Below are 19,115 nucleotides of genomic sequence, written 5' to 3' on the forward strand. Positions count from 1 at the left end.
GGCCCCTTGAAATTTGGGTGCTACCCCCCACAAACGGCATGGAGAGAATCTGCAGAATCCCTCCATATACACAAGCCCCCCTTTCCTCACCTATTTTCCATGCAATAGATGTGTTCATAAAAGCTTGTGTAATATTAACCCTCTTTATATCTGTACCAGGGGAACAGCCATCTTTCCTGCATTATTCCTCCCCAATTAGGTTATGTCTATATTGTTACTCCACGATACCTGTAAGGAAGAACTAGGTGTACAGCCATCCTATCCATGGGTCCCGTTAATTGTCTGTGGTGCCCCCCCCTTGGAGCTGAATGGAGGGACCCCCAGTGGCACCATGTAGGTAACAAATATATACTCATTTCATGCAATATCTTGGTTTGGCTTTAATCAGTCAAGGGAGTCACGGGGGTCTTAGGTTCAGGGGCTATATTCCCTCCCTGTATTACTAGGAAAATGCTCATAAAAAAAAAAAAAAAAAGTAACATTGCCACATACTAAGTAAACAGCCCTTTATATGTACTTTTCATGTTAATGACTGCTGGACTTGGACCCCGACCCGGACCACCCGACGGGCGATCGGCTAGAACATCAAATCAATTAAATATTAAGCGTTTGACGGTCTGCAATCAGGACTTTCGTTACAGGTCTGCAGATTTATTTTTTTTTTTTGCTAATTCTTAACTTGTGAAATACATTTATAATATTAAAGACAAACATATAATAGTAATGCAATAAATGGCAGAGAAAATATATTCTTAAAATAATAAAATATTAATACATCAGTAATATCTCATATTTAATATTTATATATAAATGAATTATTTCTAAGATATTGTTAGATGTACATAGTAATAAACTATAAGGTCGTAGTAATAGTAATATTTATATGCTATTTAGTTTAAATAATTTTTTTTCTAAAATATTGTTAAAAAAAATGTAGATAGTAATTATATATAATTATTAATATATCTAATTAATATATATATATAATAAATGTAGTAGTAATATATATATATAAAATATATATCTGATTTAAAAAAATAAAAATAAAAAATATATATATATACACACAGAAAATATATACTATAAATATATTATATACTTATATATATATATATATATATACATATATTTTTCAAATATATTTGGAAAAACAGTTTATACGGTAATAAGTGCTTATTAAGTACGGTAATATACGACGCGTATAAAATACATTATGTATATATATATTATAGGAAGACCTGCATAAATTATTGGCTCTATAGAAATAAAATATATTTATTATTATTATTATCATGCATATACACACACTAGATAAAAATATGGAATATAGAAATATGTTTTTCTATTATATTTTTACATAGTAATAGGTTATATAGCAGTAAAGTAATATACGGTGCGTATAACATACATGTAATATATATGTATATATATTATATACAAATATATTGTAAATAATGTTTATCATAATAATAAATCATACATATTATACATACACTACACCAAAAATATGTAATATATAGATTTTTGTATTATATATATAATGCATTATGTGAAAATATAAAGTCTAATGAGACTCCATTGATAATGAGGTGGCACCATGCCGAGTACAGGCCCTGCCAGGCCCAGGCTCCTCCTCACCGTGCTGGTAGTTTGCACCCTGCCCACGCCCTACCCTCTGCCTCCGGCCAGCGCACTACTCCAGCCCATGGCTTCCCGTCCACCTGCCGTTCTGATCGTCGGCTCCGGTATCTCGGGGCTGGCAGCCGCCCACAAACTGCACGCCCGGGGCTTTCAAAACGTGAGGGTCCTGGAAGCCACAGGAAGAACCGGGGGCCGGATCCGGAGCCGGAGATACGGTAATGACGGGAATTAACGCGTCACCTGTCACTGGGTGGGTTCCATCACCTCCAAACAAGTGCTACTCCCATCAGCCTCAGCCAGGAACCCGACAGTATGTCTCCTCTATACCGTATATACACATACAGTGACAACTCCTATCAGCCCCAGCCAGGAACCCGACAATGATTAATATTTATGTCTCCGCTATACCGTATATACACATATAGTGACAACTCCTATCAGCCTCAGCCAGTAACCCGACTATGATTAATATGCATGTGTCCTCTATACCGTATACATATATACAAACACATATAGTGACAACTCCTATCAGCCTCAGCCAGTAATCTGACAATAATGAATATCTAATTATATGCGAGATGCGCTCCTTTTTATGTGCTGGACATGGAATTATCTCAGTAATACTCAATAATTAGGTTGCATAATAATAACAATTAATAATAATTTTAATAATATTTGTAAACATTTCAATTATTATTATTATTAATATTGGCATTATTATTTTAAAATATTTAATAATAATAATAATAATAATAATTAAATCTTTATCCTAATAAAATGGATGGAATAAGGAATTCATTTTCTTACAAATTTGTTGTAAATGTAATAATTCACTAAATAATAACAAAAATATTTCGTAAATCGTTACTTTTCTTAGCGAAATATCTATGATGTACACAAAAAAAAAAAATAAAAGATCGGCCTCCAATAAAATAACCAATTAACCGCATTGGCATGGGGGTGGAGGGGTACTGCTGTAACTCGCTGGCAAAAGTGGCAGAGGCTAGTAGGGTGGGAGACTATATGGGTCAGGTGGCATCGGTGGGCGGGGCTGATGATGTGAGTGGGCGGAGTCACATGCTTCACAATGCCCACCGTGTGTTCATGTCTTGGAACAGGTAAGGGCTTCATCGAGGTCGGCGCCCAGTGGATTCATGGCCCCTCGCCTGGTAACCCGGTCTTCCGGTTGGCGTCGGAGTATTCCCTGCTGGGACCCGACGCCTTGACGAAGGAGAACCAGGAGGTGGACGTCGGGGGCCACCCGCCCCCATTCTCGGTCTCCTACGGCAGCTCCGGCAAGAAGATCAGCCCAGAAGCGGTGGGGAACGTCATGGAGATGTATTCTTCCTGGCTGGAACAAACTCGCAATTTCACCCACACCGGCTGTGACCCAAAAGCCAGTGTCGGGGGCTTCATACAACGGGAAATCGCCCTCAGGGCCAAGGAATGGGGATCGGGGGCCGCGGAGACGACGCTGGCTTTGTTGAGTGGCCTACTGAAGCTTGAGTGCTGCATTAGCGGCACTCACAGCATGGACGACGTGGCTCTCTGTCCCTTTGGAGAGTACACGGTCCTCCCGGGTCTGGATTGTACCTTCCCTGGGTGAGTTTGGGGCTGTGGCCCCCAATGAGGGTGAGGGCCACCTGTGCCGACCCTATATTCCTGTTCCCGTAGATATCATGTAATTAAATGCATCATAAGAAACACCATTCTGGGTACCGTTCAGTAAAATGTAGCTTCATTTGTATTTTTATTGCCGGGAACACTAAATTGCCATGTGACACAAAAGCAGGCAATGATAGGCTGTTGCCATAGAAGATGAAAAGTTTCTGTGTTGTTTTATGATCAGACCTTTGGTGGTAGATGACATGGGGTACCTAACAGGCACTTGCCCCCCATTTCAGACATCCAAATTGGGCTGGGGGAGGGGGCTGGCCAGAGGTGGGGATGGGTGGGACTGAGCCCAGGAGGGGCAGACCAGGCCCAAGAGTTGTGTGGTTGGGGAGAGGAACACCGCCCACCTTACCTGAAGAGCCAACCAAAGGTTTCATATCCTCCCCCTGCTCCCCATATAGATGCCTCTGAGGGTAAATTCCCCCCCCCCTTTCTGCCCTTCCAGGGGATATGAAAGCCTCGTGAACCAAATTAAGTCGACGCTTCCTGATGACAGCATCTTATTCAACAAAGCGGTGAAGACCGTTCACTGGAATGGATCATACCAAAATGGATCGTGCCAAAATCGATCGTACCAAGCCCACAACTCGCAATCGTTCCCAGTGATGGTGGAGTGTGAAGACGGGGACACCTTTGTGGCCGATCATGTCATTGTCACTGTCCCATTAGGTAACCTGTTTACTATTTATATAATAATACTATTTCTCCTTCATTCCTCATCTTTCTTCTTCCTTTCCTTTTTTCCAACTTCCTTCCTTGCTCCTTCTTTCCTTCCTCCTTTTCCTCCTTTCTTTCCTTGCTTCTTCTTTCCTTGTCCCCTTTTCTTTGCTCATTTTTCTTCCCAACCTAGCAAGATGTCCCACAGTGCCAACTTTGTCCCCAAACAGCATGACTGTGCTATTTTAACCCCCAGACAGCCTGCCTGTGCCATATTTGCCTCCAAACAGCCTGCCTGTGCCATCTTTACCCCAAAACATCCTGCCTGTGCCATCTTTGCCTCCAAAAAGCCTGCCTGTGCCATCTTTACCCCAAAACATCCTGCCTGTGCCATCTTTGCCTCCAAACAGCCTGCCTGTGCCATCTTTACCCCAAAACATCCTGCCTGTGCCATCTTTGCCTCCAAATAGCCTGCCTGTGCCATCTTTGCCTCCAAACAGCCTGCCTGCGCCATCTTTGCCTCCAAATAGCCTGCCTGTGCCATCTTTGCCTCCAAACAGCCTGCCTGCGCCATCTTTGCCCCCAGACAGTTTGATTATAGTGTTATTATAGCAAAACAATGAAAATTGGCCCAGGCTCTTAGTGTAGGGGAGGAGGGCCGTGTCCTCCTGGGGCCCTCAAAGGGGTTAATAAGTTACCATAAGCTATGTCTCCTTTTTTTTGCACTTTCTCTTCCTCTTTTTTTCTGCGTTTTTTTAAGTCCCTCTCCAGTTTTTCTATCCTCTATTCTCTTGCCGCCATACTTCCTCCATTTCTTTCTCTATAACGGCTATATATATATATATGTTTTCTTGGTTATTCAGTGAAATTAAAAAAAAAAATTGCAGAAATTTTGCTATAGATTGCCACACGTTACTCTTTCAGTTTTAAGCCAGACCCTAAAACAAGAAAATATAAACATTCTTACAAAATATGACGTTGTTGTGTTTTAAAACATGCGAGGAACTCAGAACCAAAACGTCCAATAATATTTCATTAATTGCTTTTTATTCATTTTTTATCCGTATATTGGAGAAAATAATAAAAAATAATAAAATAATTGTTACAAATTCAAATTAGAGATATTTGTACATTATTTGCAGGAAGTTTGCTCAGAGGGGGGTCTGTTGTGTCTTTCCTTTGATTTTGGTCCTTGCAGCCAACTGAGTAGAGTTTCTATCTTGGTCATCAGGTGGAACATTATCTCCAGCTAGTGGCCATTTTTGTTATTGCTGTAGGGAAATATCTTCTCTGCAGTAGCTCCTTACTGGAGTTCAGATCGGCTTCGTCCAGCCGATTTCTGCCTGTGTGATTCACTACCAGTGTCCGCTTTGGGGGCACACATCGGAGCTGCAGACCAATTATGGTCACTCATCCTGAATAACCAAATTATATAAAGGCCATTAGGGGTCTGCTCTCTCCCATCGTCTAGTCGTTGGAAGCCATTCTCCTTCCATTCCTCTTCACCAGCGTTAACAAAATATGGTGTGGATGTGAGGAGAAGAATAATCCACGTCAAAAGGAGAAGTATCAGGCTCCTTTTCTTCCATGGGCTCTTTCTCCTTGGGCCATGGTGACGTCCCTGCAGCTCTGAGTGCTTTTATGGGATGTGGCCACCACCCTATAACTCATGTAAGGAACAAGTGTGACTTATGTGTCTTGTCTTCTACTTTGATCACAGGCTTCCTGAAGGAGCGAACTGCAAGCTTCCTGTCCCCCAAACTTCCACCCAATAAAGTCAAGGCAATTCAGAACATGGGATTTGGAACCAACAATAAAGTCTTTCTAGAGTTTAAGGAACCATTTTGGGAGCCCGATTGTGAAATAATCCAGCTAGTGTGGGAAGGCGAGTCTCCTCTTAAAGAGTCACCAAAAGACCTAAAGCAAGATTGGGTGAAAAAGTTTGCGGGATTTGTGGTTCTTCAGCCTCCAGAACTGTAGGTATAACATATGAACTTCAGAGTGTCATTGATGTATTTGACTATTAATGTGGATTTTTACATACAAGACGGCTCATGTGGAGAGGTTGTGCGCTTGTGAGAGCACTAAAGCTGTCAAGACCTCAGACTTCCTTCGTCTGACCAAAGAAGTCACCTCTGAACCCTGAGAAATAGTTGGCCACTAAAGCCAACTCCTGTGTAAAACTGTTTATCCAAAGCAGTGGTGTTTACGTTGTCTACGTGTATGGGGGACTTTACTACGATGTGGCCTCCTCAGTGTCTTCTGTCCGCAGGGTTGGCCATGTGCTGTGTGGCTTTATCGCAGGAGAGGAGTCGGAGTATATGGAAACACTGACAGATGAAGACATTCTCTCTGCCATGACCGCTGTGCTGAGGCAGTTCACAGGTAACGATGGAGCTACCATGCTGCCACCTTTGATCCAAACTCGGCAATGCTCAGAGGGTTCCTTGTACCCTCTTTTTTGTCCAGATGTACCTCTGAATGTTCCACTGCCTTATATGTGCATTATTATTGAATGGGTATCTGATGTTCAATGCAGGGAACCCTAAGCTTCCTCCTCCGGTCCGCATGCTTCGCACCAGATGGCGTAGTGAGCCTTACACGCGTGGCTCCTACAGTTATGTAGCGGTGGGCAGCTCAGGAGAGGACGTGGACATCCTTGCACAGCCTCTACCCTTAGAAGAAGACACATCTAAGGTGAGAAACAACCAGGTTCAAGCAACTTGCTGATTTCAATCAGACTTTCCCAAGGAGAGATATTTATAATATGAATGGCAATCCCATGGGTGATAATGTCTTATCTAGCTTTCCATCATCTGATAAAGGTAACAAGGCAGCAGATGTACATGAACACTAACACAATTTACTGACAGCTCCATACACAATCACTGTAACACTGTACACTGATACACCACACATTCCAACACTAGACACTGAAACACACCACCATACACACTCATTCTAACACCATACTCTAACACCCGGTACAGTCTATCCCAGCACTCAGCATTAATCGCAGGCAGCGTCATAAGGGAGCACTTTAGCAGAGGAACAGACCTCTCCCTCCCTTCATTTTGCTTCTTGACTGGTACGAAGGCCGCTCCTGTCTGGGTACTGCAGCGGCCCCTGATTAAGGCGCCCAGGCGCCTGCGTGGACCCCCTGGTAGTACGACCGGCCCTGCTTGTATATCATGGCAATTTTTGTCGAATGGTTTAAGCATTCTTTTTAAAAGGTTGGTGGAGAAGAAGAGAGAGAACTTTAGGAAAGGGCTTCCCATAATGCTAGTTGTGCCAAGTTCTGCCACAGATTTCAGTCCTCCTTGCTTAAAAGTTTTTTTTCTTTTTTTTTTCTCAGCCTCTGCAGGTCCTGTTTGCTGGAGAAGCCACTCACAGAAACTTCTACTCCACCACTCATGGTGCCTTATTGTCTGGCTGGAGAGAAGCAGACAGACTGACGAGGCATTATCCAGAACTTGTCCGCCCCCTTAACCGATCCAAGCTCTAGGAGACTAGAAATGCTGATGTTTGATTTTTTAATAAATTTTTGTGCGAAAGAAGAATCGTTATTGATTCCTGGAATCCGCCGTACATTTCTCTGACCTTTTAAAGGAAGCTCATTGCTGGAACGGGGCTTAGCTGCTCTACCTCTGAATCACTGGGATGGAACGATTCAAATTTCCCTTTACTTTTTAATTCCTGTGAAGGTTTAACTACATAAAACACGCTTAACATTTATCCAGCTTCCCCCTCCAGGATCTGATTTTTGTGTCACGTGACAATTAAATGTTCCCCGACGAAATGGAAACGAATGACAACAGAATAAAAGAATAAAAAGTGTCTCGTAACTGTAGTTTCTTCGTGAGGTTACAAACAATCCTCAATCTTTGTACGCCGCTTTGCCACCGTCTGTTGAGTTATTCATCCACATTGGTGATTTCCAGTTGTTCCTCAAAAAGGGTAAACGATTGCTTTTGACTATAATGAAGAGCATTATTCTTGACTTGGTAGAAGAGCATCAAAAGTCCATAGGAGCCTCCTTCACACATTGTGTCCGTATCTCTGTAAGGAGTCATGTGATTCTTCCGTTTATTACCGAACCCTTGCCACCAACCCTAACGTCATCTTGTCCTGCCCCCGGAAACTTGTGTTAGCAATGCCAGCTTGGCTCGTGGACAACAAATCCTGAAGGACCTCAGTGGCGTTCTCACTGCTACCTCAGTATCCTGGACACCAAGATTAGGACCATCACAAAGTCCACGTACCGCCTCGGTCTTGGATAACAATAAAGATATAACTATAAGTCCAGGCGTCTCCAAGAAGCTGATAGTTGAAACCTGTGGTGGATTGCTATTAAGAGGTCCAAGAACTCCATCACTCTTGTGTTCAGAATGTTCCTACAAATGTAGCCGATTTATCTTACCACAGGATCGTGACTGTTGTAGGAATCGGCAATGCTCTCGGGGTATGACATCACACAACAAAGTGTTATCTGTCCTTAACAATTTAAATAGGGACCCCTTATACCTATATATATACCATATGGAGAAGACACTTAGGGAGAAGCTTACGTAACTACATTTTTTTTTACGTTGCCCGATAAAAATATCAACTTCAACTAAAGACTTCATGTACCTTGTTTGAACTTTGTCAGTGAACCTTATGCCAGAGAGAGCAAAGTAGCAGAAGTGACTTCTGTGCGGAAAACTGGCTGCCCAAATAAAGTGTGGTGTCCAACGTTTTCAATATGTCAACATTGCTACATACAAAAATAAACAGAGTTGGTAATTTTTTTTAACTTTTGAGGATAAATCACTGGTCACAATCCCAAAGATCTCATAGCCCAGCCATCGTCCTGATTGCGGAGGTTCTAACTACGGAACTTCAGCTCCAAGGATCAGAAGGAAGGGGGATTTGGCCAAAAGTGTCCTACAAGAGAGGTACCTGAGATACATGACATGCAATTTTAGGCAACTGATACCTACGTAAAAAAATACTAAGGTTTTGGGGATGAGCTGAGGGCAGGTAATGTGTTTTAGATTGTTTATTTTCTTGGTCGTAGTCGTGGAAGCTTATCTTCCTTATAGTTTTTTCAGAAACTTATCAGAGTCATTCTGTCCTGCTGCAAAGAAACTCACAATCTTATTCTGTCCTTGGTCTTGTCTCAGATTCAGGATATACCTATCCCATTCTCTCACTGTATCAACCTCTGACACTTCTGCTTGAAGGCTGTTCCTTTCATCTACCACCCTCTTAGTTAAACAAAACCTCCTTACATTCTATTGAGAGGTTCATTTTATGCTTATGTTCTCTATACTGTGACAACAGCTGTAGGGTAATCAAGAAGAAATAAAGAGACACGATGCTGAATACAGGCCCTGCCAAGCTACTCCTAACCATGCTGGTAGTTTGCACCTTGCCCTCGCCCTACTCCCCGACTCTGACCAGTGCACTACTCCAGCCCAGGGTTGCCAATCAGCCAGCCGTGTTGATCGTCGGAGCCGGTATCTCGGGCCTAGGAGCTGCCCACAAACTGCACGCCCATGGCTTTCAAAATGTGAGAGTCTTGGAAGCCACTGGGAGAACCGGTGGCCGGATCCGGAGCCAGAGATATGGTAATAATCCAACAAGGGACACTCATAGCACTCATAGCACTCATAGCTTATCTTTTACCAACATCTTTGTTCTAGGCCAAGCTATCGTCCACCATATTTTTTCTCAGTTAAAGAAAGTACAGACCAAGACACTCGTAATGACCAATACAGTCTTTAAGAGGTTTTAAAATTCAGTATATAATACATTATGTATGGCAGGTCATGAGGTATCTTCAGGCCATTGAGCACACACTCTCTTGTAGGCCTTGGTTAGTCTTTTAGTGCCTCCAACTCCGTAAACCAGATTCACATTCGGAAAGGATATTCCTCTCTGCCAGCCATATTTTTTCAAGGATTCTGAAGCCTTCATCAGAATCAAAGTTGAGACATTTATCTACTCAACCTCATTGATCGTAGTTATATCCACCATGAAGACTTGTTTTTTTGATTGTGTCCTCCTTAAAATGTACTAATGTCTTAATACCTGTTTGTAACAGGTAAGGGATTCATTGAGATCGGCGCGCAGTGGATTCATGGACCATCACCTGGTAACCCCGTCTTCCGGTTGGCGTCGGAGTATTCCCTACTGGAACCAGAATGCTTAACGAAGGAGAATCAGGAAGGTGCTTATGGCCACCCACCTATTATTTCTGTCACCTACAGCAGCTCTGGCAAGAGGATCAGTCCAGAAGTAGTGGGGAACATTTCAGAGCTATTTTCATCCTTTCTGGAACAAGCTCAAAACGTCACCAATGTGGACTGTGATCAAAATGAAAGTATTGGAAGATTTGTACAACGACAAACCGCTCAAAAGATGAGGGAGTGGGACTCGGTGACTGCAGGGACAGCACTGGCCTTGTTAAGTAGTCTACTGAAAAGTGAGTGCAGCTATAGTGGCGCTCATAGTATGGATTACGTTGCTCTCTGTTCCTTTGGAGAGTACACAGTTCTCCCAGGACTGGACTGTACCTTTCCCAGGTGAGTAACAGGCCATATTACCTATTGGACTTGGCCTGGATAACATTAGTCCATGGTAAACCTCATTTCTCTTTCATGAAGATCAAGATCCTTAGCAGGCCTCTTTGTATCTTTTATGTGGCGTAGATACCAAGGTACATTATTGGCAAGATCAATTCCCCTTTCTTCCTCCACCTTCTCAATAAATCTTACTATGGGGTGGCAGTCGGGGATCCAAAACTGGATATGTGGAATTTACAAAATGGGGCAGGGTACATGCCAGGGCAATGGCTAGGATCACATTGCACCATCTCTCCCTGCATGCTCTTGTTCCTTCAAACTTAAATATTGCCCACTTTGTGTTTTTTTGTAAAAAATTTTGACCCTTCTGTCCTTACAGAGGATTTGAGAGCCTTATTAACCAAATTAAGTCACCACTACCTAATAACACAATCTTACTAAACAAAGTGGTGGAGACCGTTCACTGGAATGGATCCTACCAAGGCAACGACTCCCGAACGTTCCCAGTGATGGTGGAGTGTGAAGACGGGGACACCTTTGTGGCCGATCATGTTATTGTCACTGTCCCATTAGGTAAGAGGATTCTCTTAATGGTATATTATGGTAGATATGTTCAATATTTTCACTTACTTTACTTAATGGCATAGGGTGCACAGTTTCAGTCAACGCAATAGGTTAGTTATCATGCCATGGTGGAATAAGGAACCGTCTCAATGTTTCAACTGGCCACAGAGACACTTTTTTAGGGAGGTTGACCAGTCGTCTAGCTTTTTTTTACCTGAATTTTTCCCACCAATTGGTGTCTACATATATAACCAAGGCATTTAAAGAACAATGCATTTTATTTCCACATTATGAACCCATTTGGTCCTGCTGTTCTATACGAAGAGGGACATCGGAGGAGCAGAGTAGGCCATGGACAGTGAAGTTTCATGGCTGGGATCTGCCCCGAGCCTGACCGAGGACAGCTCCCCACTCGAAACCACTTGCCGCCACCAGTATTTATATTGAGTGCCTGGAAAAGTCCCAGTATACTGCATTTTAAGGCTAGGCATGGTGTCCTATAGTGTAAATATGGACTCCCCAGTAGTTTGCTAGGGAGCCTGATTACCCAATTAGGTTTTACCCAACCAAGGCCCCAAGGACCGATCTCCCACCACTACCCTCCACTTGGAGTGGTTAAGGTCCTTTGGAAATTACACACTGGATATTTACGAAACTAATCTAGCCCTCATATCTTATTCCTTGATCGCAGGGTTCCTGAAGGAGAGATCGTCCAGCTTCTTCTCTCCATCTCTCTCTCCCGAAAAGGTTCAGTCAATTCAGCAAATGGGATTTGGAACGGTTAATAAAATTTTGCTGGAATTCAAGACGCCATTTTGGGAGCCGGAGACGGAAGTAATGCTACTTGTGTGGGACGGGGAATCTCCTCTTATCAATCCCCCAATAAACCTGACTCAAGATTGGGTCAAGAAGCTCGCTGGGTTTGTGGTCCTGCAGCGTCCAGAACAGTACGTATAATGTAAAGACTGCCGCGTTATATGAAGTTTAGATTCTACTGGTCAATGGCTGTTTCTGCTGTCATTTTTCTGGATCAAATGGAAAAAAAATGGCTAGATAAATCGTACACAAAACAGGAAGAAATCTGTAATTGTACGCATAAGGATAATCCATCATTCTGTACATTTTTTTTTTTAAAATCTATTATTTTACCGATTTACCTAAAAAAAAATATACGTAGCCAGTGCAGATGAAAAATAAAATATTAATATATTTAGTTATTTTGCCGTTTTGATGTGTTCATAATACATACGCCATGCTGAATATGAGTTTCCAAGTACATCATTTTATTTTATATCAAGTCACTAATATTGATCGTAAAGTAGCTGGCAGCCCACGTGAAACATGGAACGGATCTAAAACAAAATATATGGGATGGGTTCTGTAGGACACAGTCAATGCCTGATAACATTGGCCTTGTCCACAGGGTTGGCCATGTGCTGTGTGGCTTCATTGCGGGAGAAGAATCTGCGTTTATGGAAACACTGACGGATGATGAGGTTCTCTCCAACATGACTGCTGTGCTGAGACAATTCACAGGTAATGGACAGTTGTTGTTAGGACCTTCATGGTCTGGGTGTGATCACATTGTGTGGCATGTTCAACACAACTGCTCATGGTAGACATAACAGGGAATGAAGAATCAGGAACGAAGCTATATAAACTGCGGTCAGTAGTTGGATGATCAAGAGAGATGAGAAAATGTGGTCAGGGCAAGCCAAGGTCAGTAGCTGGAGGAACTTGGGAGACAGGAGCATGGTCAGGAAAAGTCAAGGTCGGTAGATGTTGGAACTGAGGAGTCTGGAGTGTCATGAGGGGATGAAAGTCATTTTTTTCTTTCATCCCCTCTTTCTTTTTGTGGTCTTCCTTCTTTTCTTTCTCCCTCTTTCTTCTCTTCCTTTCTCCATTTTCCCTTCTTTCTTTCTTTCATTCTCTCTTTCGCCCTCATACCTACCACACTTCGCTCCCATCCCACATTACACCTCACACTCATAATATCCAACCATCACATAACACGTCTTTCCTATCACACTTCATGCCCATCGGACCCGGCCATCACATATCATGTCCATCACACCTCACGCCGATCACACCCAGCTATCACATGTCATGGTCATCACGGCCGTGGATGTGTCCTATTCTGTATGTTGGGTGATCAAGTGCCTCTTTTTCTACCTGATATGAATCTTGTTTGGTCCTATATAACAAGGCTAAATGGATTTTTCTTGATCCGCACAGGAGATCCTAATCTGTCTCCTCCAATCCGCATTTTACGCTCCCGGTGGCAAAGTGAACCTTACACCCGTGGATCATACAGCTATGTGGCTGTTGGGAACTCAGGGAAGAATGTGGACATCCTCGCCCAGCCATTACCCAATGACCGAAAAGCAGATAAGGTGAGAAAGACCAAAGGTCTGCAGTGTTGATGGATTAGATTTCAGGTGTGGGAAGGATGATAAAGAGATGAGTGAGTGCTTGTAATGAAGCAGAACTCCATGGGCTTGGAAGACCTTTCAGCTTTGAGTTCTAGCACATTCTTCTAGTTCTAAACGTTTTTCGAAGCATTTTCTAAGACAAAGGCCACCAGTCCACCAAGTATCTAATGATGTAATCTCCTTATAGATGTCTATTAATCAGAAGGCTTGTTTTTTTTTTACTATAACTACTTGGTATTTGCAGCCTCTGCAGGTCCTGTTTGCTGGTGAAGCCACTCACAGAAACTTCTATTCCACCACTCATGGGGCCTTATTGTCTGGCTGGAGAGAAGCAGAGAGACTGATTAGCCGTTATCCCCCCAATGGATCCGAGGTTTAAGGGGGATCTGCCAATTCCAGTACCCTCCATGTTACAAATCTATACATTCAATAAACCTATGCAGTGTGTCTGAAGATTAACGTAGCCAATTGCTGGTTGAATTAATGGTCGAAGTCTCCTCAGAAAGAGTTCTTTATTTAGATCATGCGCATAATCGAGACAAGGCACACAACACACATACATCGAAGCAATGTCTGAATATATGTTAATAGTATATGGTTTATATAGCATATTATCTATTCCTAATATTCTGATTGGTCTATTTCAAGCAGAAACACCTCTTGGCACAACCTCAAGAAAAGCAGGTTTCGAGAGAAGCATGTTTTAGACATTTTGGCGCGATTAAAAGGATAGCGTAATATTTCTGATAACATAAGCATTTTTCTAACACCGTTATATAAATAAGTGTTAGAAACTAACCTTGTAATATGTTAGGAGCAGCCACCTTAACTTGATTATTCCTCCCCAGTAGGATATCTACCCTCTATTGCTTATTGAGGTTGAGAAAGGATTACAAAAAATAAAAACAAATATTAAATTATAATATTTTTACATTTGAATTTGGAGGAATACTCAGATTGGGTGCTGCAGGTCAACATTGGGGGAGTTTTATAATTTAATATTTGTTTGTATTTTATACTTTAAAGCACACATATCACGTGGTAAGGAATATTTTCTTTATCAGACGATGAGATAGCAAGGATAGTAAAAAAAAGGTTCTTACCTGGTCAGATCATAACGCATTCGTTCTTGTTAATCTACCAGAAAAATCCTAAAAAGAGATCAAATTGGCGACTAAATGAATATTAATTAAAATGAATTGGTACTACAAGGGTAATCGGGCAGATAGACTGCCGTCTAATAAATTGAAGGGTAAGAAGAATTTATAAAAATTAGATGGAATGGAGAATTATGTTTCACTCCAGAGAAAATCGGTGCAGCCCTCAATGATTATTATAAACTCTTATACAATTTAAAGATTAAAGAACAAGAACAACCCCAAGAATACGTTTCTAGCAGAGAGTCCACTTCGTCTAACATATTACACTATCGTGGGATATGTACATGCGCCCCTCCTTCTGACTACATATATATCGCATCGTCTCCCAAAAATAAATCGCATCTAGAAAATGAGACATACGTTTTAGAGAAACGAGTGAGGTCCCTTTTCGCCATAAATCCAGAAGACCAAATTTCCTCCTAGTTTTCTTAAACTGGGGGCGCCTGTGATTTTTTATATTTTTTATCCATAGCCTCAATTATTTTTGTTTTCTTATCCAATGCTGGATCTGGTGTTCGGTTAGAGTCTCCCGCGAAGAATAATTTACCTTGCCTATCAAAAAACTACTGGAAGAACCATTAGGTGCAAATACGTTGATTAGAGTAGAAGTTTCCCCTTGGATTTTAACTATCGCTATTATAACCCTTGCTTCTTCATCGGTATTCTTGATAAATAATTTTATTAGTTCATTACTAATAAGTATTGCCACTCCTCTTTTTCTATTACTCGCTAAAGAAGAGCATATCGCCTGGGTGTATCTTACGGGGGTAAACCTCATATTATATGTTTTTTTCCCCAATGGGTCTCTTGCAGGAATACAATCTGGGCTCTTTCTTTTCTAATAAAGTCAAACACAATTGAGCACAATTAGTTCAGACCCTGGGTGTTAATTGATATAATTTTAATTGATATAATTTTAGCCATAATCCCGGAATCTCTGAGCCTTTAGGTTCCCTTCTTCGCGCATTCCCGAATAACAAACATATATGTAAAACAAACATTAAATAGAACTCTTGATCACAAAGAGTTCTCTGAATCCCTATATTAATTATCCTAACCTTATCTCCTTGTCCACCTCTAAAATCCGTGGTCATAAACCCCACCCACGGATAAAAAAAACACCATCCTCCAAGGAAAAAAGAAGATGAATGGTGAGTAATTGAGCCGCTAACCCGTTAGGTAAAAAAAAAATAAAAAAATAAAAAAAAAAATAGAAAAAAAATAAAAAGGCATCTAACAGGAATAATAAAAAAAGAATAATAGAAATATCCCATTCATATTTACTTAAATCACATCTTTGCCTCAGGGTAATAATAATAACCCAGATTATATAGCCTTTGTTAAAATATGCATATTTCATAACATGATATAAATAAACCTTATCATCTGTGTATTTAGTGTCCATGCAGGCAACTCTGATCTACTTGGGACTGGAAAGGGGAGGGTTGGTGTTAACAGGACAAGTGGACCACGTACACTCACAGAGCGGGGCTGCGGAGTGCTGAAGCTTGTACAAATTGCCTGTACTCTGTAGCATTGCTCAATTCAGAGTAGAGGACTGCATTGGGAGGCGGGTCCCGCGGTTCCCGCCAAAAAAGTTGCGGGCGGTCTTTCTGGGGCTGCGGGCGGGAGCGGGCGGTCAGGCACTGTACCTGCGGGTCCCGGTAATCCCGCGCAGTCCCGCAAGGATGCCTTCTCGCTGCTCCATTACAGTGTCTCCTATCTTGCTCCGCCCACGAACAAGGCGGAGTCACGCGATGTGACATCACTTCCTGTGACTCCGCCTTGTTCCTGGGCGGAGCGAGAGAAGAGACGCTGTGAGGGAACAACTCGAGGGCAGCCTTGCGGGACTGCGCGGGAAATCAGGTAAGGAGGCGGGCGTGATTGGCCACAAATGTGGCGGGAGCGGAACACGTACATTGCGGGAGCGGGATTCAAAACAGCGGGAGCGGGATTCAAAAAGCAGTCCCGCGCAGGGCTCTAATTCAGAGTTCTAATCTGCCTCTGGAAGGAACATCGGCACAAACGCTGTGTGTCTGTGCTTTATGAAATGGGTCAGCATGGCCAAGCAGCTCCACACTAGCCGAGGATTACTATTCGTGTTCTCTGGAGTGACAAATCACTTTTGGGTGAGGTTTGATGGACGGATTTGGGTTGGGTTGTCAGGAGAACCGAAATGCGAAGTGCCTACTGTAAAGTTTGATGGGGGAGGGATAATGTTCTGGGGCTGTTTTCCAGCAAAGGGCAATGTTAATGATACAGCATTCAAAGACATTTTAGACAATTGTTTGATTCCAACTTTGTGGGGACAGTTTGGGAAAGACCCTTTTCTATTCCAGCATGAATGTCTCTCAGCTCACAAAGCAAACATGGTTGGATGAGTTTGGTGAGGAGTAACGTAACTGGCTACACAGAGCCCTGACCTCAACCCCATCAAACACCTTTGGTGTCTGTATATAATATATCTGTATGTGTATCTATGTGTGTATATATAATATATCTGTATGTGTATCTATGTGTGTATATATAATATATCTGTATGTGTATCTATGTGTGTGTATATATAATATATCTATATGTGTATCTATATGTGTGTATATAATATGTCTGTATGTGTATCTATGTGTGTGTATAAAATATATCTGTATGTGTATCTATGTGTGTATATATAATATATCTGCATGTGTATCTATATGTGTGTATATAATATATCTGTATGTGTAATTATGTGTGTGTATAAAATATATCTGTATGTGTATCTATGTGTGTGTATATAATATATCTGCATGTGTATCTATATGTGTGTATATAATATATCTGTATGTGTAATTATGTGTGTGTATAAAATATATCTGTATGTGTATCTATGTGTGTATATATATCTGTATGTGTATCTATGTGTGTGTATATATAATATATCTGTATGTGTATCTATGTGTGTGTATATATAATATATCTATATGTGTATCTATATGTGTGTATATAATATGTCTGTATGTGTATCTATGTGTGTGTATAAAATATATCTGTATGTGTATCTATGTGTGTATATATAATATATCTGCATGTGTATCTATATGTGTGTATATAATATATCTGTATGTGTAATTATGTGTGTGTATAAAATATATCTGTATGTGTATCTATGTGTGTGTATAAAATATATCTGTATGTGTATCTATGTGTGTGTATATAATATATCTATATGTGTATCTATGTGTGTGTATATATAATATATCTATATGTGTATCTATGTGTGTGTATATAATATGTCTGTATGTGTATCTATGAGTGTGTATAAAATATATCTGTATGTGTATCTATGTGTGTGTATAAAATATATCTGTATGTGTATCTATGAGTGTGTATAAAATGTCTGTATGTGTATCTATGTGTGTATATATAATATATCTGTATGTGTATCTATGTGTGTGTATATATAATATGTCTGTATGTGTATCTATGTGTGTGTATATATAATATATCTGTATGTGTATCTATGTGTGTGTATATAATATATCTGTATGTGTATCTATATGTGTGTATATAATATATCTATATGTGTATCTATATGTGTGTATATATAATATATCTGTATGTGTATATATAATATATCTGTATGTGTATCTATGTGCATATATATCTATGTGTGTGTATATATAATATATCTGTATGTGTATCTATATGTGTGTATATAATATATCTGTATGTGTATCTATGTGTGTGTATATAATATACCTGTATGTGTAATTATGTGTGTATATATAATATATCTGTATGTGTAATTATGTGTGTGTATATAATATACCTGTATGTGTAATTATGTGTGTATATATAATATATCTGTATGTGTAATTATGTGTGTATATATAATATATCTGTATGTGTAATTATGTGTGTATATATAATATATCTGTATGTGTAATTATGTGTGTATATATAATATATCTGTATGTGTATCTATGAGTATGTGTATATATATATATATAATATATGTGTATGTGTGTTATGACGTAATAATGCAATGACCATTCCAATATGTAACTGGTGTTTTAACTATACTGTCTGCTAACGGTTACAAAGAACGTGTAAGGGCAGGCGTATTAAAAACACTACCTCAATGCAATAAAATTGTAAAAAAAAATAAATATATATTTTTTATTTTAGTATAGCTTGTTTACAGACTATTATTCTTCGCAATGACTAAATGAAAACACAGATTTTTTTATTTGCGTGAGTTTATTAAACACAGAAAAGGGGATTCTTTGTGAACTCTATGGTGTTTGGGCTACCAAACCCTTAGAGCCTGAAAGGGTTAATAAACTGGTGCCATTTCCCTTTTTTTTTTCCTGTGCCGCTCAGAGAGGAAAGCGGAACCTTCTGTGCTGCTCGTGTTTCCCGGGGGAAGCATTTACCGG

At 40.7% G+C, this 19,115-nt stretch overlaps 2 protein-coding genes across 2 annotated transcripts; both read left to right on the forward strand.

Annotated features, from left to right (window-relative positions):
* The first annotated feature begins 1,681 nt into the window (after positions 1-1,681).
* LOC149274479 (peroxisomal N(1)-acetyl-spermine/spermidine oxidase-like) lies at positions 1,682-7,477 on the forward strand. Its single transcript, XM_089505455.1, has 7 exons — positions 1,682-1,856; positions 2,760-3,243; positions 3,761-3,984; positions 5,693-5,948; positions 6,245-6,357; positions 6,512-6,669; positions 7,328-7,477. Exons 1-7 carry the CDS (start codon positions 1,706-1,708, stop codon positions 7,475-7,477), a joined length of 1,536 nt encoding a protein of 511 aa, XP_089361581.1. The 5' UTR covers positions 1,682-1,705.
* Positions 7,478-9,331: 1,854 nt separating this feature from the next.
* On the forward strand, positions 9,332-13,916 carry LOC149274480 (peroxisomal N(1)-acetyl-spermine/spermidine oxidase-like). Its single transcript, XM_089505456.1, has 7 exons — positions 9,332-9,584; positions 10,061-10,541; positions 10,921-11,114; positions 11,797-12,052; positions 12,529-12,641; positions 13,341-13,498; positions 13,782-13,916. Exons 1-7 carry the CDS (start codon positions 9,332-9,334, stop codon positions 13,914-13,916), a joined length of 1,590 nt encoding a protein of 529 aa, XP_089361582.1.
* Positions 13,917-19,115: the final 5,199 nt, after the last annotated feature.

Source organism: Sceloporus occidentalis, unplaced genomic scaffold (genome assembly GCF_023333645.1).
Source record: "Sceloporus occidentalis isolate IW3139 unplaced genomic scaffold, rSceOcc1.0.p SCAF_329, whole genome shotgun sequence".
NCBI lineage: Eukaryota > Metazoa > Chordata > Lepidosauria > Squamata > Phrynosomatidae > Sceloporus > Sceloporus occidentalis.